This window comes from Phoca vitulina, unplaced genomic scaffold, assembly GCF_004348235.1.
Source record: "Phoca vitulina isolate PV1807 unplaced genomic scaffold, GSC_HSeal_1.0 scaffold14, whole genome shotgun sequence".
Classification (NCBI taxonomy): Eukaryota; Metazoa; Chordata; class Mammalia; order Carnivora; family Phocidae; genus Phoca; species Phoca vitulina.
Window position 1 is genome coordinate 21970731 of NW_022589717.1, and position 24706 is coordinate 21995436.

Consider the following 24706-nt stretch of genomic DNA (forward strand, 5'->3'; position numbering starts at 1 on the left):
TTTTTTTATTTCTTTATTTGAGAGAGAGAGAATGAGAGAGAAAGCACATGAGAGGGGGGAGGGTCAGAGGGAGAAGCAGACTCCCCGCCGAGCAGGGAGCCCGATGCGGGACTCGATCCAGGGACTCCAGGATCATGACCTGAGCCGAAGGCAGTCGCTTAACCAACTGAGCCACCCAGGCGCCCTGTTCAGTAAATATTTTTGTAAATTTTCTGTTTTAAAATAAGTCTACATAGTTTGTAATCTAATGGGAATTCTTTCTTTCTTCTCAGAATTTTGGGCTGGATTTTAATCCCCTTCCCCCCCCCCCCTTTTTTTTTTTTGCAAATATTGGTCTTGTTATGTTGGGGGGAAAAGTGTCGTGGTCATTTGAACCAAGTCTCTGTATTTTAAGAGAATAATGTAAGATTTCTATTTTGGCAAGAACCTGTGGCTCCCAGAATAGAATATGCATATGAAGAACTGTTAACTGGTTTACTCCTTTCTCTTGGTAGTCCTTCTGCTTGATGGTCTGAAGTGAATGCCTTGTTTTTGTATTTATATCAACTATAAATATCCTTATCACATTTCAACATTCTACTTCTTAGGTGTTTCATTAGTCTTTCTAGGGCAAGTCTCTCTTCTTTCAGGTACTTTTTGTTAGAGTTTCTGGGAGTTGCTTGACTTTAAGCACAGCCATCTCAATACCAAAATGTGTTTTAAAGGAGAGACCATATTCATTTGCTGTCTAAAAATATTAGAAATTCACTCGATTTCTTGAACAATTGACTAGGTTCCACAATTGCAAATAAGCTTGCTATATTTTCTTAATTGTGCATTTTTAAACAGTTTAGATATGTTTAGGTGGGATGAGAGGTCTTCGTGATGGCAAAGTAGGTGATTCCAACCAACTTTCCCACTAAAACTTGAAATGGTGGACAACGTGCAGAAATTTTGTGAGGATTGAGTAAATACTTAAAAATTGACTGGCATTATATTAGACTTACATCTCAGTTTAATGATATGGGATTAAAACTTCCTAATTTTATGGTAACAGGGTATGAATCTTTAAAGATTATTTCAAAAAGAGTTCACCAACCGATGTTGGTACTAGTCTGCATTGTTCATACATCCTAGTCTTCTGCCTTCACTGAAGGAACTCTCGTTTTGAGAGTACTACGTTGACTGTTAATAATCTTTATGTATTGTAGACAGACAAAATAGTAGACTCCCAAAGAGAAATTCCTGTTATGACAAAGTGTTTACTTATTACGGCTAAATGCTGTTTGAAGAGAAAACATCCCAGAAATATACAGAGTTAACCAGCAACTCACTCGTAGCTAGTAACTCACAAATTTTCATTGCTATTCTGGTTCTTTCATCTTGGTCTTATGAGGCCAGATAAACCTGTGTCTTTATGGTAGCTATTTTATCACCATCATAACTACAAGTAACAAATGTTTGTTCGGCACCCATACAGATGTTTAAGACAGAGACCTGCCCTGAAAATTGCAGTAAGGAGCCAAGCATGCCGTATGACCTACACATACTTTTGAATGAAATTACAATTAAATGCTTCAGTGTTATATACTTTATGCCAGGTGCTGTTCTAAACATTGCAAATATCAACTCCTCTAGTTCTTACGACAACCTGAAGAGATAGGTGCTATCGCATCTATTTTATGGCAGAGTATACTCAGGTACAGAATGGTTAAGTAACCTCACCACGATTGTACAGCTCATAAAAGGGAGAGCTGGAACCAGAACCGGCCACTTGGCTCCAGAGTGCATGCTCTTATCTGCCATGCTCGGTGAACTCTCCAAGCAGGGAAATTTCCTGCCTTTCTTAAGACAAGCTAATTTTTTCAGGATTCAGTTTAAATCCTATATTTTGAGTTATGGGTAGGATGAAAAAAAATTATCTTTCATAAATAGAAAATTTTCTCAATCCCTGGGAATTTCCAGAGTACTGAGTTGTTTTTCCAATGGGAAGAGCAAAGTGTCCAGCATTGGGGTAGGTGGGATAATTACTGATCATGGTGAGAGGTGGGCAGATGTTGTGGAAACTCAGCACATTTACAGTATAGGCAATGAAGTCTTTCCAGAAAGATCTATGTTATAGTAAAAGGGCCGATCATATTTTGTAATTTTACAAAGTGAATTTGGAGAACATAGGGAACTCAGAATTGTTTTCTTCCTATATCCCTATTGCTCAGGAACCTAGATAAATAAATGGTTTTTTGTTTACTTTAGGAAATGTTAAAATACATTAATGATGGTTTTAATACATGAGAAATAGAAGATAAATCTAATATTTGAATAGAACTTATCATTGTGCTGCGCTCATTTCTTTCATTAAATTAGAAGGTCTCTCTCTACTGTAGGATTGTCTGGGCCCCCTGGTGCTGGAAAATCAACCTTTATAGAGTATTTTGGAAAAATGCTTACTGAGAGAGGGCACAGATTATCTGTGCTAGCTGTGGACCCTTCTTCTTGTACTAGTGGTGGTGAGTATCACTGACTTTTTTTTTTTTTTAATTGCAGAGCAGGGGCTCAAAGGGCTCTCTTATAATTTAATGGGAATTTGCACAGTCTGGTGACTTCTAACCTCTCGCTGAGTTTGATCTCACTGAAAGAAGGGAGTTTTGGGGGCGGCGAGGTGGAGATGGAGGGAGGTGGTTTGGGGCCTTGGGCTCCTTAGCTTGTGGGTAGTCCAGGACGAGCTTGGGTACTTAGAGAACTAGGAGAAGGGGTGCCAGAAGTTGAAGATAATCAAAAGCAACTTCCAGCTCTTTGTCTGTCAAAGCTGACACTAGGCCCTCTTCCCTCCTGTTGTTTTTTCCCTGGCTCTATCAGCCCCTACACGGTTCAGAAAATGGGTCCATCCCTCGTTCGCTTTTTTCTTATATTGTTGTAACATCTCTTAAGCTTAAAAGAAAATCTTATTGCTCTCTCTAACTTGTCACCGGTTCATATTACATGTTCAGTGAAACAGAAAGCTCTTAGAGGGACTGACCGTGTAATACACCGCTGTTCTCCCTACAGCACTTAGCGTGGTGTGTCACATCTCAGGCTCAGCAACTACTTACTGGTGTGAGGGCACACAGTCACTCCGAGTTTAGTTTAATTTGCAGCTCATGAGAGAGAAAATGAATAAACTTTGTTTCCCCAAAGGATCATTTAAGGAAAACATAAAGCATACCATATAAATACTCAGGAAAGTTTTTTCTTCCCCCTACTCCTCTCACATTGCAGTTATTCGTTTAACAAGTACTCGAATGTCTGATATAGGCGAGGCATTGTACAAGGAAGGCACTGTGTCATGTAATGGTGACTGAGACACAGTCCTCTTGGCCTTATGGAGCCACATCAAATGAGGGAAATAGACATGTGAACACAGGCCGTTACAACGTAACGTGTGTTGTGAGGGGAAAATACAGGGCGCTTTGTGGAAGTGTTTGGTTTACATACTATGGGTTTCATGCTAAAAAAAATAGAGATGATATAATCATATTTCAAGGGCTTTAGGTCAGTAGAGAGGTGGACAACAATTCCTGTTACCACCCATTGAGAACTGTAGCTGAGAACATGCACAGTTTTTGAGTCACAATAATAGAAATGTTAACCATAAAATAAAATTATACTCACAAGGTTCAAGATTAAAGCCATGTCAATGTATCGTCTTATTTACGTTCTAAGAACTTTCTTTGTTAAAGGTAAGGACTTGAACAAAGAATTTTTTTATAGTGGCTCTCATTTTCATACAGGGGAGAAGGCCTTTTTTCTCTTACCTTTGTAGTATTCTATAATACTTGTAATAGCAAAAGAAAATAATAGCTTGAGATAGTAATAGCAGATATGCTGACAAGATAGCCTGATTAAAGTTGCATAGCCATGTGGTTCTTAATTCTTAAACTAAAAATGAAGGTCCCTTTGTCAGGTAAAAAAAAATAAATAGACTTTGAAAGAAAAAATACGTGAGGATTAACAGGACACTGTAAGTTTCCATTTCTACTTTATTATTGCTACAGTACCATACATTTGAAAAGCAGCAAGATGCTAAAGTTGAAAAACATTACTTTATTGTCCTTGTTGTGCTTTGGATTCACAGACCCCCTGCAGTAGCTTGGAGACCTCCCTAAGGGTCTGCAACTGACAGTTTTGGACTCACTGCTAAGACAGTTAGATGGGAGAGTAATTTCATAATGTTTAATTCAGTGTGTTAGGATCTATAGGATAATAATTTAAAGTACGGCTTTGGCAGTTTGTTGACTTACACAGAGATGATTTCATGCAGAAAATCACTTTAGAAGAAAGTTTTGTGTGCAGTAAATAAGGTAGTTGAGATATGTGGTAGGTGTCTGCTCCAGAATTAGAACCTATGAGAACCCTAGGGGCGCCTGGGTGGCTCAGTCGGTTAAGCGTCTACCTTCGGCTCAGGTCATGATCTCGGGGTCCTGGGATCGAGCCCTGCATTGGGCTCCCTGCTCAGCAGGAAGCCTGCTTCTCCCTCTGCCCCTCCCCCGCTCATGCTCTCTCTTTCTCTCTCTCTCTCAAATGAATAAATAAAATCTTTTTTAAAAAAATTAATTAATTAATTAATTGCCTACTGTGAATAAACACTCATTACAGAATATGTAAGACATGGTTCCATGGGCAAAGACCTTCTATTAAAGCAGTTTCTCAACCTTGGCACTAATGACATTCTTTGTTTTGGGCAGCTTCCTGACACTGAAGGATGCTTAACAGTATCCTTGGCCTCTACCCACCAGATGCCAGTAGCATCCTACCCCCAGTTGTGACAAGTAAAAATCTCTCTAGACATTGCCAGATTTCCTCTGGGGGCAAACTCATCCCCATTTGAAAACCATAAAGACAACCATGTTAAGATGACAGTAAAGAACCCATCTTGGCTGGAATGGAAGATTGATTTGGGGACTAGTGGAAGCTGAAAATGGGCAGGTAAGGTAGGGCTGCATTCTGAGGGCCTTTAGTGCTAGGCTGAAGAATCTAGATTTGAACCTCTAGTCAGTGGAAAGCCATTATAAATTTTGAAGGGCTTGAAATGTTAAAACGATTAATTTGGCATCGTACATGCTGTGTTGCACTAAAGCTCAATAATACGAAATCATTTTGAGATTTGGGGAGAAATGTCATAAAGCACTTCACCTGGGAATTAGCTGATTGATAATTGGCCCTTATAGGTATTCCATGATTAGAAAATCTTAACTCTGTGTTTTAGGATCACTCTTAGGTGATAAAACCCGAATGACTGAGTTATCAAGAGATATGAATGCATACATCAGGCCATCTCCTACCAGCGGTACTTTAGGAGGTGTGACAAGGACCACAAATGAAGCTATTCTGTTGTGTGAAGGAGGGGGATATGACATCATTCTTATTGAAACCGTAGGTGAGTGTGATTTTCTATTTCATAACAATAAAATACTATTATAACGAATGCCATAAAAAGATGAGTGACAACTAGTATCATTTTGTTCATTCAGCATATATTTTCTAAAGGTGTAATTAAATACAAGATATCTCGGGTTCTATAGGAGATATGAAAATACAGGCTCTAATCCTGACCTTTAAAGAAAAGCCGTGTATCTGGAGAACTGTTATATAAGAGTGGTATGTTGTAAATGCCAGAGGAGAACTGTAAGCATTGGAAACAACACATTAACTTAACACCTGTTGTGTTTAAGCACATTTCACATGTCTATAATATTTGCTAAGAAAATTCATGTAGTTGGGTGCCTCTTTAATATAGGGCCATGTTTTATTTCATCTTTATATCCTTAGTACACAGCTATACACAATGAAAATACTGAAATGGAAACCCCAAGAAATTCACAGGCTTGTGGAGAGACAAACTACTGCTACTGAGTGATAAATGTTTGTGACACAACCTGACTCAGGTTTGAGGGATCAGGGAAGACTTCCGGGAGGAGGTGACAGTTGAGCTCAGTGTTGAAGGAGGAATTAGAGTGAAATAAAGAGAGTGAGAGGACATGGCCCATTTACAGAACCGTGGTTTGTTCAGGATACTTAGCCCATAGAATGTGGAGGCACATAGGGGGTGAAGAGAGATGGGGCCGGAGACCAGAAACTCCACCATGTAGGGATGGATGGAGGAAGAGTTGCCTGTGTGGTAGTAGGAGAAATCAAGGGAGAAGAGGACCATAAAAACCAAGTGCATTGGCTGGAGGTTGCATTTGACTGCTTGTCCCAGAGACTCAAAATAATTGTGACTCAAACAGAAAGTGGTTTATTTTCTCGTCAACAGGAGAAGCCCAGAGGCAGGCAGTCCCGAGCAGGCCTGGTGGTTCCACAGTGCCCTCAGTGTCCCAGGCTTCTGTCTCCGCTCTCCATTCTTAGCACTTAGTTTCCCTCCTCAGTGTTGCTCTTGGGTAAAAGATGGCTGATGAAGCTCTAACCATCACATCCACATTCCAGGCAGGAGGAGGAGGGAGGAGGGAGAGTATGGAAGGAGGGGAAAGGGGTAGGCAGAAGACGTGTACCTCTGGCTGGGTTAGTCCCCTTTAAAGAATTTTCCCTGGAAACCCCATCTGGTGGCTTTTGCTCTCACTCATTGATCATCTCTGGTGGAAATTGGGTGTGGTGACTGTGGGCTTCCACCTGGTACATCGGTGCTCCTGACAACATTGGGGTAAGGAAATGGGGAAGAATAAATATGGAATGGACAACTAGAAGTCTCTGACACCCCAACAAAGGACAGAATCTTGAGAGGAGTTTCAGTGGAGCGGGTGATGTGGAAGTCAGATTTAAGTGGATTGAAATTAATGTGAAGTAATGAAGTGAAGACAAATGAGCATACATTGACTGTTTTTCTAGACACTTGGTTATAAAGAGAAAGTGAGAAATATGGTGATAATTGGAGGAGGTTGTGAGTTTTTGTCTTTTTTTCTTGGTTTGTTTAGTTTTCAGATAAGAAAGACAAGAACACAATTCCTATGAGGTGCTGGGCGACAGGAGCCGGTAGACTAAGGAGAGGTTAAAGATAAGGCAAAACAAGGGCCCAGAGGAAATGGGAAGGAAGGAGGCTGGAGAGGAGGCAGTGAGCAGGGCTGGTATTCGGACCTGCTTATCTGTGGAGGGGGCGAGGGGGACGCTGAGGGAGCGCTGTCAAGTAGGTGCCAGGGTCGTCATCATGGGGGAGATCATGGCACAGTGAATGTTTCTAATAGCCACGGTGTGAATGGGAAAGCAGCTGACTGAGGGTGCTTAGGGGCATTGCTTTTACCGGGCAGTGCGGCGGGGTAGTGGATGGCAGACTCCATGACCCTGTGGTGGTGCCTGTTCCTGAGCCAGTTCTCCGGCACGCTTACAGAGGAGAGACCACGGATAGTCAGACTGACCCATCGGTGCGGGTTTGCGGGGCTCCTCAGAGGCTGAGAAGGCCAGAAAGCTGAAAGTCTTGACAGGCATGGTCTAGGATTAGAACCACACTATTCAAGCTACTCCCTGGACATCTCAAGGTTCTCCATTTAGCTGCCACGAAGGCTACTGGGAATAAGCGAGGGAGAGAGGTGTGGGAAGGGTCACAGGTGTGCTCATAGGCAAGGCAGTGCATTTCATAGATTCTTCAGAGGGGGGTGTTTAAGGTGGGATCGGCTTGAGTGTGTGAGCGTGAGTACAAGTGAATGAAATGGTGGTCAAGGTAGTTGAGAAAGTCTCATCACTATGAATAGTTTACAATTTCAGGTGTGGGCCAGTCGGAGTTTGCCGTTGCGGATATGGTTGACATGTTTGTTTTACTACTGCCACCAGCAGGAGGAGATGAATTGCAGGTGATTATGTTGACTTTTTTTCTCCCCAGACACAAAGTATACATCTCTGAAAGTACACATTTCCAGTGTTGTGTTTCTGTAAATTAAGTTGCTATTAATGTAGGTAAAAGAAGTAGCATTCAGGGGCTCCTGAGTGGCCCAGTCGGTTAATCATCTGCCTTCAGCTCTGGTGATCTCAGGGTCCTGGGCTTGAGCCCTGCATTGGGCTCCCTGCTCAGCGGGGAGTTTGCTTCTCACTCTCCCTCTGCCCCTCCCCCTCCCTCTGCCCCTCCCCCTACTAGTACACATGCACGCTCTCTGTCTCTCTCTCTCAAATAAAAAAAAGAAAAGAAATAGCATTCATATTGGCTAAAATACCTGAGTCAAAGACACATTCTCTGTTTTTTCCTAACTTATAGTAATAGAATTTATGACCTTGAGCTAATCCTACAACTTAGATTTTTCCACCTGCAGCATGGGGAGCGAACGGGGCACAGGGACAGCTCCAGCCAAAAGAGACCACTGTGGTGTGGGTGTTTGTAGGACCGAGATTGGGGCATTTTTAGCTATCAGGTTATTTTTCCTCAAATGCAAATTGGAAAAAAAAATTATAAACCTTAAGGAAAACTTCAAAGACTTTGTTTATGGAAATGCAGGTGTTAGCAATAGGTGTCTTTTCTCTTTAAGCACTTAATGATGGATGGTTTTGCATCCTGCAGCATTAGCTCAGGAGAAACAGAATCCATCATGAGACAACTGGACTTGTCCCCTGCCACTCATTCATGTTGTGTCTTGATGATGTATTTCCTCTAATTGTGAATGTATTTTCTCATGTTAGTCTCTAAATTTGGAAGAGATCTTAGAGATGACTTCCATAATCCCAACAGCTGGTGCTTTTGAATAATTTTTGTTGAGTAATTGTGGTTCCTAGTACCCAGGGCTTGGGAGGATGCAGAGGAAAATTAGTTAATGAAGTGTGTGTCTCTCAAAATCTTAGCATTGACTGGTGTCCCTTTTTTTTTTTTTTTTTTTTGCTATAATTAAATGAAGTGTTTCTGATACATCACTGTCTTTTTCACTTCAGGGTATCAAAAGAGGTATAATTGAGATGGCAGACCTGGTGGCTATAACGAAATCTGATGGAGACTTGATTGTGCCGGCTCGAAGGATACAGGCGGAGTATGTGAGCGCACTGAAGTTACTCCGCAAACGCTCAGAAGTCTGGAGACCAAAGGTCAGCTTGTGTTCCGTTCTGCATTTCCCACCCTGAGTGGACTGCACCCATTAGGAGAGAGGATGCGAGTCCCAAGCTAGACTTAGAATCAATCTTTGCTTGGATGTGAGATCACAATTTTAAAACCTTATGGCAAAGCCAGAGCGGGTAGTCATGATTTTAAATATAATCCTTCAGTCACGAGATGTCAAAAACCAGATGCGAGGGGATAGATTAGTTTGCTTAATGCTTGACTTGAGCCATTTGGAAGTGATAGCAAATCCATCCTGAAAGGAACCATTCTTGAGATTATGGAGCAATTAGTGATTTGATTCTCTGTCTTAAGAGTTTGAGTAGGAGAGAAGCTTTTGGTGTGATCGCTTCCCTTCCCATTATGCTTGTTGGGTGCTGTTTTCAAGAAGGAAAAAACAAAGAGAAGTTCTGTAATAAACGGTACGCTGCTATTGATGTGGGCAGCTTTCTGTGCAGGAGGCCACTCTGTTATTAAAGAGTAAGCTGTAGGGGCGCCTGGGTGGCTCAGCCGTTAAGCGTCTGCCTTCGGCTCAGGTCATGATCCCAGGGTCCTGGGATCGAGCCCCACATCGGGCTCCCTGCTCTGCAGGAAGCCTGCTTCTCCCTCTCCCACTCCCCCTGCTTGTGTTCCCTCTCTCGCTGTGTCTGTCAAATGAATAAATAAAATCTTTAAAAAAAATAAATAAATAAATAAATAAATAAATAAAATAAAGAGTAAGCTGTAATCACTCGAATGAGAGCAGCGGTGACCTCCCTTACTGCCCGCCCCTGGGCTCCCGCAGTCACCTTGTCTGCACCGGGCGCAGGGCTGTCGGCTCCGGGCAGGGGCTGGGTGCTCGGCTCTTAGTGCTTGCTGAATCAGGGACTGCTGACACAGGGAATGGGGCTATTTTCTCAACGTAGTTCCGTTTCCTAGCACTCAGACCTCAGGGAAACCTACCCAGCATTGCCCTTCTCATCCTCGTGACCCTCTCGCAGCTCCTCCGCATGGCCTCTGAGGACCATCTGAGCAATTCTAAGTCAAAATAAGCCTCTGGGCTAAAAATTTTGACCTGAAATCAGTGTCTTATTTCTGCACATAGTTAGTAATCGTAGTAAGTGACCTCAGTCTATTTCTGGGTATAGTTTACTTCGATACAGTGACAAAATGTCTCCGTTTTCACTTACCTATTTTCATAGACTGTAAGACTTAATCGGCAAATATCAGAGTCCCTATGAAGATGTTTCCTATCATTTTAAGTAAAACGGTTTTGGTTCTTCCCTTTTCAATAGGTAATTCGTATCTCCGCCAGAAGCGGAGAGGGCATCACTGAAATGTGGGATAAGATGAGAGAGTTCCAGGACCTCATGCTCGCCAGTGGGGAGCTGATGGCCAAGCGGCAGAGGCAGCAGAAAGTTTGGATGTGGAATCTCATTCAGGAAAGCGTGTTAGAACATTTCAGGACCCATCCCACCGTCCAGGAACAGATTCCTGTTCTGGAAAAAAAGGTTCTCAGTGGGGCCCTGTCCCCAGGACTAGCAGCAGATGTGTTGTTGAAAACTTTTAAAAGCAGAGGCTAAGGAAATTTATCCTATGCAATGATTTTATATATCATTTCATAAAGTATTTTAATATTAAAAGTCACTTGAATGCTTATATTTTCAGTAATTCATTTGTGCTGCCCTCGGCCTCGTTTGTGAACCGTGCTTGAAAAGTGGAAGAATGTTAGATATGGCCAGCAAAGGTCAGGCCCCGGCAGTATTTACAAGGTACCTGTTACATGTTACTGATTTACACTTCTTTCTGTTCTTACACCCTGGCATGGTAGCTGGTCGGAGAGTTCCTTCTCATCAGTCACAAGCAGAGAAGGCTGATGAGAACAGAAAAAGTTTATGTACCTTAAATGTTTTCTTTGATTCTATATTCTCTGGGTTTCCAGAGAAAATGTAAGCAAGAGTGACCACATGTCTAAATTCTTACTTCAGGCCAGAATCACACACAATGGGTTACTAGGAGCTGAAAATCATGACTGATACTTAGTGTACCAGACTATTCTAGGAATTTCTGAAATGGCCATGTACATGAGTAACAAAACAAGTAGAATGTGTAGTGATGTGAACACAGTTTTAAAGTCTATTTGTCTAGACTTGTGGACACCCCCATGATAGGTAGGAGAGCCCAGAGGGAGCTGGGAGAAATCAGCTGCAAATCATGTAGCCCATTAATCCCCAAGAGTTGGAGGATACCCTCAAAGGACCCAAGTGAGGTCACAATGATTCAAGGGTTATTCAGTTTGAATATTATCAAAGACTTTTGCTTCTCTTCCTCTTTGGTCATTTGACTTCATATTAGCATCTTAAAAATCTGCCTTACTCCTGATGAGGAGGAACAAATTTTGTTCCCAGAGGAGGCATGGCACAGGGCTTGGGTTCTGGGGTTGAATTGGGTGGGTTTAAACTTTCAACATAGATCAGTCACTCATTAGCTGTTTAAGTTTGGACAAATAACCTACCTCTGAGTTTCAGTTTCTTCCCTGCTAAAAGGGAACTGACAACGTTAACTTTATAGGGTTGATGAGGATAAATAAGATAACTCAGGAGAATCTTTTTGCTACCATGGTGGTACATAGGAAATACCCAGAGGCTGCTTGCTGTTATTATGTTAGTTATAAATACCTGAAGCTGTATAAGTCTTATATGTACGTTGAATTTTCTCTCACGGTCTTATGACTACCATCATGCTCTTTTGATATTTTATGATTGTCTTTAAGGTATCTGCTATAATTAATTCTTTGAATATATTTTATACAGTTTGATGGTAGTTATAAGTATGTACATTTGAATAAAATTATTTCTAACTATAGAATTTCTTCATTACACAAAATTTCTTCCCAGAAATTTCAAACCTGTACTATTCTGAGTCCTTTAGAATATTTTACACAGTATGTCGGTTTTTACTGTTACCTATCTGGAATTAAATTACTTGAGTATTATTTTAGCAAACATTCCACAACTTTATTTTTTATTTTAATTATTTATTTGACAGAGAGAGTGAGAGAGCACAAGTAGGGGGAGGGGCAGGCAGAGGGAGAAGCAGACTCCCCAGTGAGCAGGGAGCCTGACGCAGGACTCGATCCCAGGACCCCGGGACCATGACCTGAGCCGAAGGCAGACGCTTAACGACTGAGCCACCCAGGCGCCCCCATAACTTTTTTTTTTAAAGGATTTGTGTTAGTGGCACACTTACATCTTATATGAGGGCTAGGAGAAACCAAAAGATTATCCAGTCAATTCACCTAATTTCAGAAAGGACAACCATTAAACCAGATGAAAAACTGCTTTTGGAATCTTCCAGAGAAAGAATTTCACAATTTCCCTAGTAAACTACTACTACAGGGAAGGACAAACCTGTCATTTGTGGCACAGCGTACGTAACAGTCAAGCACATGCGCGCTGCCTCATGAAGAGGGTGGCAGAAGGATGGCTTTTGTTAGCCCTCCATTTAGCTATGCATTTCTTCTCAGTTTGAATTACTTTTAATGATACAAATATAGTCATAAAAAGCATTAGAAACCCCCCTTGTCCTCTTTATGTTGTTATTGTACCACTGGCTATAGTGTAGAGACCAATTTCTAAGTTACCGTTTCCCTTTATTTCTGTTACTTGCTAAACTGGCAGCTGTATAATAGACTAAAATGTCTGTGGCCTTAAAAAAAAAAATCCATGCTCCCTTTTGTTAAGCTTGAAAATGCCATCCTTCTGTGCCATCTGTGAATCTACCATGCTAAACCCTTGACCTGGACAAAAGCATAGGTATTGACTTGGATGTACATAGTCAGATTTCAACTGTCCTAACTAGCCACATGATTCGGGGCAGGTTTTTTCTCTTTTGTATGCACCCGTTTCCTTGTATTTAAAATTAAGGTAAGAATAGCTACTGCACAGGGCTTTTGGAATAATTAAATGAGAGGTTGTATGGGAAATGCCAACACTCAGTAATTGGTAGGTGTTGGGAATATTATACATGGATACTCGTGGCAGCTCGTTGTTCTGTAAAACAGACTAGCATCAATTTAATTTGGCCAAACTACTTAATCTCCCTATGTCCCAGTTTCCTCGTTATTAAATGGGGTTGACAATGGTGTCCACCCAGAGTTGTTGAAAGGACTATTTTAGTTAATATACACACAGTGCCTGGACATAGTAAGTGCTAAATAAATATTTAAAGAGTAAAATATTTAACGCCTGAGGGTTGTTTTAAGGATTAAATGAGTTAGTCTCCCCCTATTTTAAAAGAATAATTCTTTTCTGAATAAAACCTCCTAGGTTGATTTTGCCTTTGTCAAAAGCATAATTACCATTAATTTCTGTAGGTAGATAAAAAGGTGCTCTGTTCTAAACTGAGCTCCAAAATTGACAGACATTTTGCTACAACAGTACCAAATTTCATTAAATTGTCTACAATTACTTGTACAGTTAGAGCTGCAGTTAACATTACCTATCACAATACAACCTAGCAAGGAGTTCTCTTCATAATCACTCCATAATATGGCTGTTTACTTCTTGACCTGAGCACGTGTCACGGTTGTAGCTCCAGTATACAATGAAGACAAAAGCAAACGAACAACGTGCATCCGGTACTCAGTGTTTATGCAGTTTAACCTGTCATACAGAAGAAAAAGAGAAAAAAATCAATGAAGACAATGGTAACATTCCGCTCACCCAGTAGATTGCCATCATAGAAGTCATGACTCTACTGCTAAAAATTAGTAAACTACAAGGAATTTGAGAAGTGAAACAACTTCTGTGATTTCTACGTTCTTGCAGATGGTGGAGCTCAGCTGCTCCTGAAGCCTGAGAATACCACGTGGGACTTCATAAAACGCAAATGTTTCCTTAGCCAGACTTTAGATAACTCCTCGGGAAGTCGAGCTCTCGTCCTCTAAGGGGTACATTTAGGGCACCACTATAACTCATGTCGAGTGTTGGAATGGTGTCTGGGACTGGTACTTGCTAAATGTTAGCATCGTTACTCAGGTAAAACTAGGGAAATGAGCAAGTCAAAATTTTCCTTGAAAAAGAAAAATCAAAAAGAGACTATCCTGTTCGTTTTTCTTTCCTTGCACTATAATTTATGGACTTTTTAAAACCCACTTGACATACATGCTTGGTGACAATTCCTGCTCCATGAAGTTCATATACGTTCACCTTTTTGGTCATTAGTGGTAGCTTGGATGACAAAATATTAGAGTGGCACAAAAGCAGTTATAAATTACTGAATTTTTTTTTCAGAAAAAAAAATTTATACTATGAAATGTAGATGATGCCAATGTGAGTCGAAGTATATTAATATTTACCTGAAAATTTGATGCATAAAGGGTAACCTTGGGGCAATTTACATTTTTTAAAAAGATTTTATTGATTTAGTTGCCAGAGAGAGAGAGAGAGCGCATGCACAAGCAGGGGGAGCGACAGGCAGAGGGAGAAGCAGGCTCGCTGCTGAGCAGGGAGCCTGATGTGGAACTTGATCCCAGGACCCTGAGATCATGACCTGAGCCCAAGGCAGACACTTAACCCACTGAGCCACCCAAGAGCCCCACTTTCCATTATTTTTTTTTTTTTTAAGATTTTTTTATTTATTTGACAGAGACACAGCAAGAGAGGGAACACAAGCAAGGAGAGTGGGAGAGGGAGAAGCAGACTCCCCACTCAGGGAGCCTGATGCGGGACTTGATCCCAGGACCCTGGGATCATGACCTGAGCCCAAGGCAGACGCTTAACCCACTGAGCCACCTAGGCGACCCAGGGCAATTTACTTTGCTTAGCCACCTCTGCTTCTTGGTGGGAGTGAGGTGAGGGCACGTGAAAGTCAGTGAACTATTTTACCCACAGCAGGGCTTAATGCTTAATCTCAATTACTGTTGCTTTTAACTAACACAGAGGAAATCATGTGACCTCTTCCTCAAAGCTCTGTAACATCTGCCTGGCCAATCGTAAGGTGTGGTTAGAAGCCCATAGAGAGAGATCTTAGGATGACAATAAAGCCATTTACCGGGCTCAAAGCTGAATGCCAAATCTTGTTACATATAGAACCCAACTATTTCAAGGATTAACTCTCTTTTCTTATGAATAAAATCATATTAGGTTTACACTCAAATTTTGCTGACTTGAGATTCCATCATATCATGCAGGAATCTCAATCCCCTGGAAAGTCCTCTTCTCACGTATTTTTGGAAGTCCCAGGGGTTCCTCACTGATCTACAAACAAGCTCACACTCTTGGGTGCAGCGTGCCCCTCCCAGGCTTCTGTTGGGCCTCCATTATTTTAATTGCTGCTGTGCCTATAGGAGAATGCCACCTTGCTTAGATGTTTCCAAACTGTGAAACTCCTTAAGTTCCCCAAATAGTGCTGTGTTCCCAGAGAACAGGATCCTTGCCTCTCTCCTCATAGGGTCCCGTGAGCTGGAGTAGAGACCAATTAACCATACCATTTCTCATTGTACTTAGCTCTCCTGTCTCCTCCCCCAGGACTTAAGCACATAATCTCTGCAAAAAACTTGCTCCTCACAAGTCCCCTTTTCAAAATGTCTATCAACTCCTGCAAAAGAGGCCTGGGTAGTTGGCAGTCCCTCCTTTTCTGGCAGATCAACCTTAGGTTGAGTCATGATCTTCCAGCTTCACATATATATGATTACTAACTCTGTCAACAACCCCTCAAGAGAGGTATTATTATCCCCGTTTTATAGAAAGAGAAATTGAGCAACAGGAATATTAAGATATTTATCTAAATTTATTGTTCCTACATTTGACATATACATTAGATTTTAAAAATACTATTTTCCAAGTTGCTCAAAGCACTTTATGAACTTCATTTCATACTTTCTATAAGACAGTTTCATGACAGGGCGCCTGGGTGGCTCAGTTGGTTGGGCGACTGCCTTCGGCTTAGGTCGTGATCCTGGAGTCCCAGGATCGAGTCCCACATCGGGCTCCCCGCTCAGTGGGGAGTCTGCTTCTCCCTCTGACCCTCTCCCCTCTCATGCTCTCTCTCACTCTCTCTCTCTCAAATAAATAAATAAAATCTTTAAAAAAAAAAAGTTTCATGACAGATATTATCTTCATTTATAGATACCTCTGTGGTATAGGGTGGATTGGTACATTAATCCAGATGGTAAGATCGTGCTCAGTGTTTGATCTTTAAGGCCTTTCTTCTGTAACCTACTATCTTAGATTTTACTCTTTTGGAAACTGGTGCCTGTATTTTCCAGTAGACTTTTCTGCTTATGTTTGAAGATAATATTTTAGACCTTAAAAACCAAACCAAAATGACACTTAATATCAACTTCTATGTTAGCCAGGATTCTTGGCCAGAAATAATAGAAAGCTACTAGTTTGGGCAAAAAGTTATTTATTGGCTCATCCAATCATTATATGGAGAAGGGTAGGGGTTCAGCAAGGTGTTCAGGGACATAAATGATGCTAGGATTCTCCGTGTCTCTTTTCTTCCCATCTGCATATTGACTCCCTTCTCCCAGCTTCCTCCACAGAGCTGGAGATGTGGCAACCAGCCGCACTTGGGTTCAGGGGAAGAACGTCCCTTCTCTCCATAGATCCAATTCTGAAAGTCTCAGGGAAGCACTCAGACTGACCTGCCTGAAAGACCATGGGTTCATCTCTGTGGCAAAGGATGCCAGGCAGACCAAAAACATGTCTACTACAGATGATTTATTTTTTTAATTTTTTTTAAAGATTTTATTTATCTGAGAGAGAGAGTGCATGCACGAGCTGGGGGAGGGGCAGAGGGAGAGAGAGAATCTCGAGCAAACTCTGCACTGAGTGCGGAGCCCAACGCAGGGCTTGATCCCATGACCCCAAGATCATGACCTGAGCTGAAACCAAGAGTCAGAAGCTTAACCGACTGAGCCACCCAGGTGCCCCTACTACAGATGCTTTCATCTATTTTGTCTGTTTTGGACTAAGGTGAGATATAAATAAATGTTATTGATGTGTTTTATTAAAAGATGTAATTTTTGTGAAAATGATTATTAACCCAATTGTTGGTAATATATCCCCAGAACACACAAGTGACGTTCATGTAGGTGGCTGCCACTTATATTCAAACTCGTGGCTGTGCCGCTCTTACTTATTGAAAATATCTTTCCCTAATCCAGTTTTATAAGTAGAGTATTCCCCGACCCCCACCACTAGGTTATTTTACTCTTCCTTATAGTGAAGATGTATCTGAAAACAAGAAAGGATCAGTACCCTGAAGAGGAATGGTTTTAAAAAGTATAGTATCTTTTAGGTATTATTTCCCTTTTATGTCTAACTGATTAATAGGAAATTTTAGAGTTATTTTAGCCTAAGTACCCCTTTATGCAGTTGGAGAAGCTGCAACTCATGGCAGGCAATAAATTTTGGACAGGCGTCTTTTGATTGCATGGTTGACCTACACAAGACAACTCAGGAGAAGATAGATTTATTTTAAATATGGAAATCTCTCGAAAATCCAAAGACAGTCCAAAGACAGGACTCAAAGTTCAGCCTTCAGGAAAGGACGCAACGACGAGGACTTACATTTAAAGTCTGACATGTAAAGGACTTGGAAATCTTCACTCTCATCCTTACAACTTAGAAAAGGCTGGTCAGACTGAAAATTAATTACTTTTCTTGGACCTATAGAGAGACAACCACCCAGAAATCTGGAGATAGAGGTACAACCAGAGAGTGAGAGCCAGGGTCTGCTTATCTGGAGCAGAGACTGTTAGAGCCATAAACTGGTAGGAACCCTTTAGTGGTGACTCTGAAGAGTTGCTGAAGTCTGAGTGTGAACCAATGGGAGAGTGAGAAACTCCTGGGGCTGCAGGCTTATGGGGGCCCACACACTTTCATGGACTTTACCTGTAGGAACTGTGTTGTCACAGTGCAGACCCAAGAAAAATCCCTCGTAGCTCTGGCAGGAGGAGAGGATGAGTAATTGTGTGTAGTACACCCAGGATCTTCTCTGTAAGGCCTACTCTCCAGGAGAAAAGACTTTGCTGGGGTCTTATCCCAGCTAGGATAAGGACATTCCTCCCAACTCCTTGTTTAGTTTTGTTTTGTTTCTCCTCATCTAATGTGGGAAGGGGAACGTAGACAATGGGGGTCAGGTTTTGTTTAGTTTTGTTTTCTCCTCATCTAATGTGGGAAGGGGAACATAGACAACAGCGGTCAGGTCTTCAAGGAAATAGATTGGAAACCCTGTAGCCAGTGAATGGAGTAGGGTGTGGGGGTAGGAGAAGCTACACTACAGGAGAAATACTTGTAAAGGTCACAGCCCAAGGACACAGGAGACTGATTATTTAAATCAGTAAATATCAGACTGATATTTAAATATTTAAAAGACTGATATTTAATCATAAGATTATAGAACACTCTCGCCTCCCCCACATTATTGTCATGCCAACAGGGCTTTGGTATAGTAACAGTGAATTACAGTTGAAAGAGTTGCAAGATACAGACTCTGAGGAGGAGTATCTAGGGAAGCCCAGAGTCAAGAGGGGAAGCAAAAACAAGGACACTAGAGGAATCTGTAGCCTCTGGCTCTGACGGCTACAGCATGCATGAAATCTATCCCAAGACTTAGACAGATTAACAAACATCCTCCCAGTAAAGGCCTATTTACCTCAGTTCCTGTTATTCAATACAGCATGCTGGATTTCAGCAATTACAAGACATGCCAAAAGGCAAGAAAAAAACAGTTTGTAGAGACAAAGCAGATATCAGAATCAAACTCAGATATGCACAGACGTTGGAATTATCAGAGAATTTAAGATAGCTATGATAATAAATGCTAAGGGAAAAATAGACAACAGATAAGAACAGATGGGTAATGTAAGCAGAGAAATGGAAACTCTATGAAAGTATCAAAAGGATATGCTAGGAAAAAAAAAAAAAAACACTCTAACAGAAATGAAGAATGCCTTCAATGGGCTCCTCAGTAGACTCAACATGACCAAGAAAAAAGATTGGTAAGCTTAAAAACAGGCCGTGAGCAACTTTCCAAACTGAAATGCAAGATAAAAAGGATGAAAAGACCCAGAACATTCAAGAACAATTTTGAAAGATACAATTTACAAGCCATTGGAATACTAGAAGGAGAAGAGAGAGAAGAGATGTTTCAAGTAATAATACCTGAGAACTATCCAAAGTTAATGGTGGACACCAAACCACAGATTTAGGAAGCTCAGAGAACACTGAACAGGATAAATGCTAAAAACGAAAAGAAAAACCCACATATAGCTGTATCGTATTCAAACAGCAGAGGACCAAAGACAAAAAGAATGAAGGCAACTCTCATACATGAGCTAGAAAGTCTCAGGTACTTCCGCTTCTCTTTTTTTTTCTGTACCATTCTAGACTTCACTTTTCCATAACTGTTGTCTCACACAGACCACCAAGGCCCTTTCTATTCCAGTTTTATCTCACTATTTCATAAGTCTATTTCCCACATTAATACTTCATAGTTTCTTGGTTCCCAATTTCAAATTCCTGATAGAAATGTGATTGGCCTGTTCATCTTTTGGAGGCAACAGATGTCAGTGAAGGAAACCTACGGGTGAGTTTCCCAGAATCAGTTGTCCACCTCAACCTGTGTTTCAGGTGGGTGGAATAAAGTATAAATACGGTTCCTTTTTCATCAAGAACAGTTTGTAAGGCACGGTTTCTTGGGGTTTTGGGGTGGGCCAGGCAGTGATGTATACTTCTACCGCAGAACGAATGATATATATAACTTACATGGAAAATGAGTTTCAGAGGGGTGAGGTGACTTGCTTAAGTAGCCAGTATGACTCAGACTCAAACCTACCTTACTTCTTTACTCAGTGATCTCTATTATATGGATTAGAAACAAGCTGTTAAGAAAAATATATTGCCTACTGACCATAATCTTTTAAATTATTCCTGCTCATCCTTAGTAATCAGTTTACTTAATTCTAGAAATGTCATTGTTTAGCAGAGATCTGCTACACATACTACATCTTTATGTAGCATAAGAATTTTAGAAATCACACCACCTCTTTTTAAAACCAGTGATATTGCTGGTTCTGGAAACTTTCTTCCCGACTAGTTTTAGTCACTTGGGGCTCTTGGAATAATAGAGGAAATAGGGACTATTTTACTCAGTGAATCTCAGAACACTTCGTTGTCCACATAGTATCCATCACATCCCATCATTGTTATAGTTTGGATTTGCCACCTAAAAAGATATGTTGAAGTGCTGATCCCCAGGATCTCAGAATGTGATCCTATTTGGAAATCAGGTTGCTGCAGATGTGATTAGCTAGGCTGAGGTCATGTTAGAGTTGGATGGGCCTCAATCCAATATGACTGATGTCCTTATAAGAAGAGAGTCGTGTGAAGACAAAGACACACAGGAAGAACACTGTGTGATGGTGGAGGCAGAGATTGGTGTGATGCAGCTGCACACCCAAGAGTGCCAAAGATTGCCAGAAAACCACCAGATGCTGGGAAGAGGTGAGGGAGGATTCAGATGGAGCATGGGCCCTGCTGACACCTTGATTTCAGACTCCTGGCCTCCAGAACTGTGAGACAGTAAATTTCCATTGTTTTAAGCCACCCAGTCTGTGGTACTCTGTTAGGGCAACCCGAGGAAACTATTGTCAACCGCTGTCTGAGTCTAACTCAAATTGGGAAACTTCTTCGAAAATATTTATTACACTCCTCCCCACCCCAAATAATATGTTCTTTGACCTCCCAAATCTGCCTTCCCTCAATACCTTGAAAACCCATAAAACAAAAGGAACACCAAAGACTCCTCGTGTTTCTCTTGTGAAGGTAACTTGCTTCTGTTGGTGTTCCACAATTTCTATCATCCCATGGCAATGATTTCAGTATTAGCTTTGATTATCCCAAAGGACCTAAATTTCACAAGTCTGGGAGGTTGGGTCCTTTAAGAGGGATTCAGGAAAGTACCGAGGCGTTCTAAGGAGATTAGCCTCGTGAGCAACAGGAAAGCCATCTGAAATGTCTGGCCAGTCTAGCCTTCTCTGCCCTGAGGAGATAATGTCTGATCCTCACCAGAGTGTGGGGAAGGGCTAGAGTATATAAAAAGTGTTCTGCCCTTATAAAACTCTCTCTGGTTCTAGTCAGCTTTTCATAACGTGTACTAAGCTTCTCTGGCATCAAGTCCTATCATATGGCATTGGCAATACAAATTTTTAGCTCAAAATAATTTAGCCTTAATAATTTGCCAAGAAATTATAATAGGTATTTGTATCTCTAAACAACAAAAGTTACTTCACTGCACATGGTCTACCTACTTTCCAACATTTATTTATTTATTTTTATTATTGTTTTTATTTAAATTACAGTTAGTTACCATACAGTGAAATATTAGTTTCAGGTGTACAAGATAGTGATTCAACACCTCCGTACATCACTGGGTGCTCATCACAAGTGCACTCCTTATTCCCCACCATCTATTTCACCCATCCCCCCCCCCACCTCCCAACTTTCCAGTATTTAGAAGGTGAATCCAACTAAATTTGTATGAGGTTTACACTGCCTTTTTACATAGTTCGCTACTGAAATCTCTCTTGATCAGTGAACGAATCCTAACCAGAGTGACAGGAAGAATGCCATAGTTGTAGTGCATATCACTGTATCTGTAGGGAATAAATCAATATGGCACGAAATAATAAATGGTGTTGTTCAGGGGCCCAAGTGGGTGCACAATAAATATTCCCTGAATGAATAGATAAATGAACAAATTCTAAGTAAAGCTCATATATAGCCACAGAGACAGAGAGACAAAGCCATATGTTGAACAGCCTCTACAAAGAATGGGCAGGAATTAAATCAAAGGGCAGGAATATACTGAATTAATCCAATTATCCGCATACCCTAAAATTGCATCTGTCAGGATACCCACATTTCTGTAGGACTAAATATTGTCTGTCTCTTAACTCAAAGCATTTCTAAGCATAACCCCAGAAATGCAGAAACAGGCATGTAAATACTTGTGCACATTACAAATCTGCCAACATGCAGATTAAGTGTCCAAAGGAGGTGGGCTGGAGTATTAATCTTGATTGTTCTAGGGTAGTCAGTTCTCAGATCTTGTGTACATTCCTTCCTGTGTATCTCTAAACCTGAGGACCCCAAATCAGCACGTAGTGAGAATTAGAAACAGGGAAAAGGAAGTAGAACTCGGATTCATATTTGACTAAGTCAACAACATAAGCAAATAAACTCCCTTTGTTGAACAGGGAGGGAAGAAGATCTGTCAGTTAAATCTTAAGAGGATTTCTCTTCCGGTCTTTGTTCACCAACATGCTTTTATTAACCGATCATTTTAGTAAATTTATTTTGTACCTATCCCCTATACCTGTCATGACCTTCCAGGTAGGATTCAATTTTTTTTTTTAAGCTGTGAGTTCATCTACTTATTATTTTTTCCCAAACATTTAGGAACTAGAATCCACTAAGATTAATTTCTTTTTAACAAAGAGTATTTTTTTTTTAAGATTTTATTTTATTTTATTTGACAGAGAGAGACACAGTGAGAGAGGGAACACAAGCCGGGGGAGTGGGAGAGGGAGAAGCAGGCTTCCCGCCGAGCAGAGAGCCCGATGCTGGGCTCAATCCCAGGACCCTGGGACCATGACCTGAGCCGAAGGCAGACGCTTAACGACTGAGCCACCCAGGCGCCCCTAACAGAGAATATTTTAGAACCCTAGTTAGGAAATATGCATAGCTGATATCTTCCTAAAAGCCCTCTTCTTAGCTTGGAATATTTCTGAGGCTCTGAGGGCTTTGCATGTTAATATCTTTTTAAAGATTTTATTTATTTATTAACTTACTTACTTACTTAGAGCGGGGCTGGGGTGGTGGGGCGGGAGGAGCCAAGAGAAGAGACAAGCCGACTTCTCGCTGAGTGCGGAGCCTGCCCACAGGGCTCAATCCCACGAGCCTGAGATCATGACCTGAGCCAAAACCAAGAGTCGGACACTTAACCGACTGAGCCACCCAGGCGCCCCACTGCATGTTAATACTTAATTGACAAGATTTGATGTATAGTTCTTAAGCTTGACTTCAGAATCTTAAAGGTATTTAAATGTAACAGGAGGCTGTTCACTTCCTTCCTTAAAAACAAGTCTATGATCTCAGCTTAGGAACATAAGATAGTTCATTTAAAAAAGTGAAGACTATGCTTTTTTGGTCTTTCTTTTCAGGGTACATTTATTGGGTCACTGATTAGAAGTTACTTTGAATACGAAAGTCAGTAATATCAGGTTGTTGTGGATGCTTTCAGACGGGACTCATGAGAAGGGAAGCAGTCAGCAGGTGTGGGACCAATGGGCAAGAAGGGAGTGTTGGGCAGAGATGGGTAGATGACAACAGGTGAAGAGAGTAAAGCTCATTAGAGATGTAGTTTTGAGTAGTCTAAAATAGTCTCAACAGGTCTCAGACTGCATGACTTTCAGCGCTAGTTCTGCCATTTCCTCGCAGTGTGACAGTGGACTACCTTTCTGTGGACTGGTTTCCTCATCTGTAAAGTGGAGATAAACCTGTACTTTCATCATAGCGTTGTGCGGATTAAAGGATGGTGTGTAAAGGGCTGAGGAAAGGGTCTAGAACATAGTAATTTGCTTCTCTTGTCACCAGTTATGATTGTATACATGAGACTCTCCTAAGACTCAGGTCACTTAAGCAAGAATAGAAGTTTGAAATGCCTTTGGGATATTTTTCTAAATGACTTTTGATTATCCTGATAATATGTTCTATTTAAGACGAAGAGTGTCATCCAAACAGAATTATACAGAGAAGTCTTAATTTTGTAGGATTGGAAAGATGGGCCAGTTCAGCTTGTTTCTACTTCCCCCCCACTGTCCTTCAACGAGCTGAAGAAATCAGCGATCATTATATGGTATTGATCCCAGGAGGTACCACTGGGATATCAAAAAAATCTTGGCCATTGTTATGGCTCGTTTTTTAGTTTCAATCATCATGAGTCTTTTTGTTTGTTGGTTGGTGTGGGCACACTCCGTATATTACCTCCTCTTGGGTACCGATGTTAGACAGGGTTTCCTTGGAGAACAGCAACCGTTAATTCAAGTTTCATCACTTTGGGGTCTACTATGTAAATGCTCTTTTCCTGTTTCTATTTTCTTACCCACTATTCCACCCCCTCCATACACACCTTTGAAAGAGCTATAGGTCTTATTTTTTCCCTACCTCTGATTACTGGACCCAGAACTAGAAGAAGAGAAAGTTTAAGAAACATCATATTTGATTGAATTGACTCCAATCTCTTTGCTCTAGAGTTGTTTGTTTCTTTGTTTGTTTTAATGGCCTGGACTCTAGAGAGAAGCGGAAGAGAAAAATCACTGTAAACCTGAAAGAGATTCTTTGCAAGATTTGGAGGTTGATTATATATGGATGTATTCCCTTTGTTTTAGTTTTTGTGAAATAACATCTGGGCTCTGATTATGAGTTACATACATGCATTGTAAAAAGTTTAGACAATAAAGAAAGCAATGTAGAATATAAAAATCACATGTAATCCTCCCACTCAGCTGTATTAACATTTTTTATATATAGCCCCCTAAGCCTTTTCTTATAAATACATATACACACCTATATAATTTTTTTTAAAGATTTTATTTATTTATTCATGAGAGACAGAGAGAGAGAGGCAGAGGGAGAA

At 41.0% G+C, this 24706-nt stretch overlaps 1 protein-coding gene across 3 annotated transcripts in view; it reads left to right on the forward strand.

The window, feature by feature from the left end:
* Nucleotides 1-10654, forward strand: part of MMAA (metabolism of cobalamin associated A) — a 22764-nt gene extending 12110 nt beyond the window's left edge. For all 3 annotated transcript variants that reach the window (XM_032412932.1, XM_032412935.1, XM_032412934.1), the window contains exons 3-7: nucleotides 2364-2486; nucleotides 5222-5392; nucleotides 7708-7793; nucleotides 8857-9006; nucleotides 10291-10654. In XM_032412932.1, the coding sequence (XP_032268823.1) occupies nucleotides 2364-2486; nucleotides 5222-5392; nucleotides 7708-7793; nucleotides 8857-9006; nucleotides 10291-10578 (818 nt within the window). In that variant the 3' untranslated portion in view covers nucleotides 10579-10654. The remainder of the gene's footprint in view (nucleotides 1-2363; nucleotides 2487-5221; nucleotides 5393-7707; nucleotides 7794-8856; nucleotides 9007-10290) is intronic.
* Nucleotides 10655-24706: the final 14052 nt, after the last annotated feature.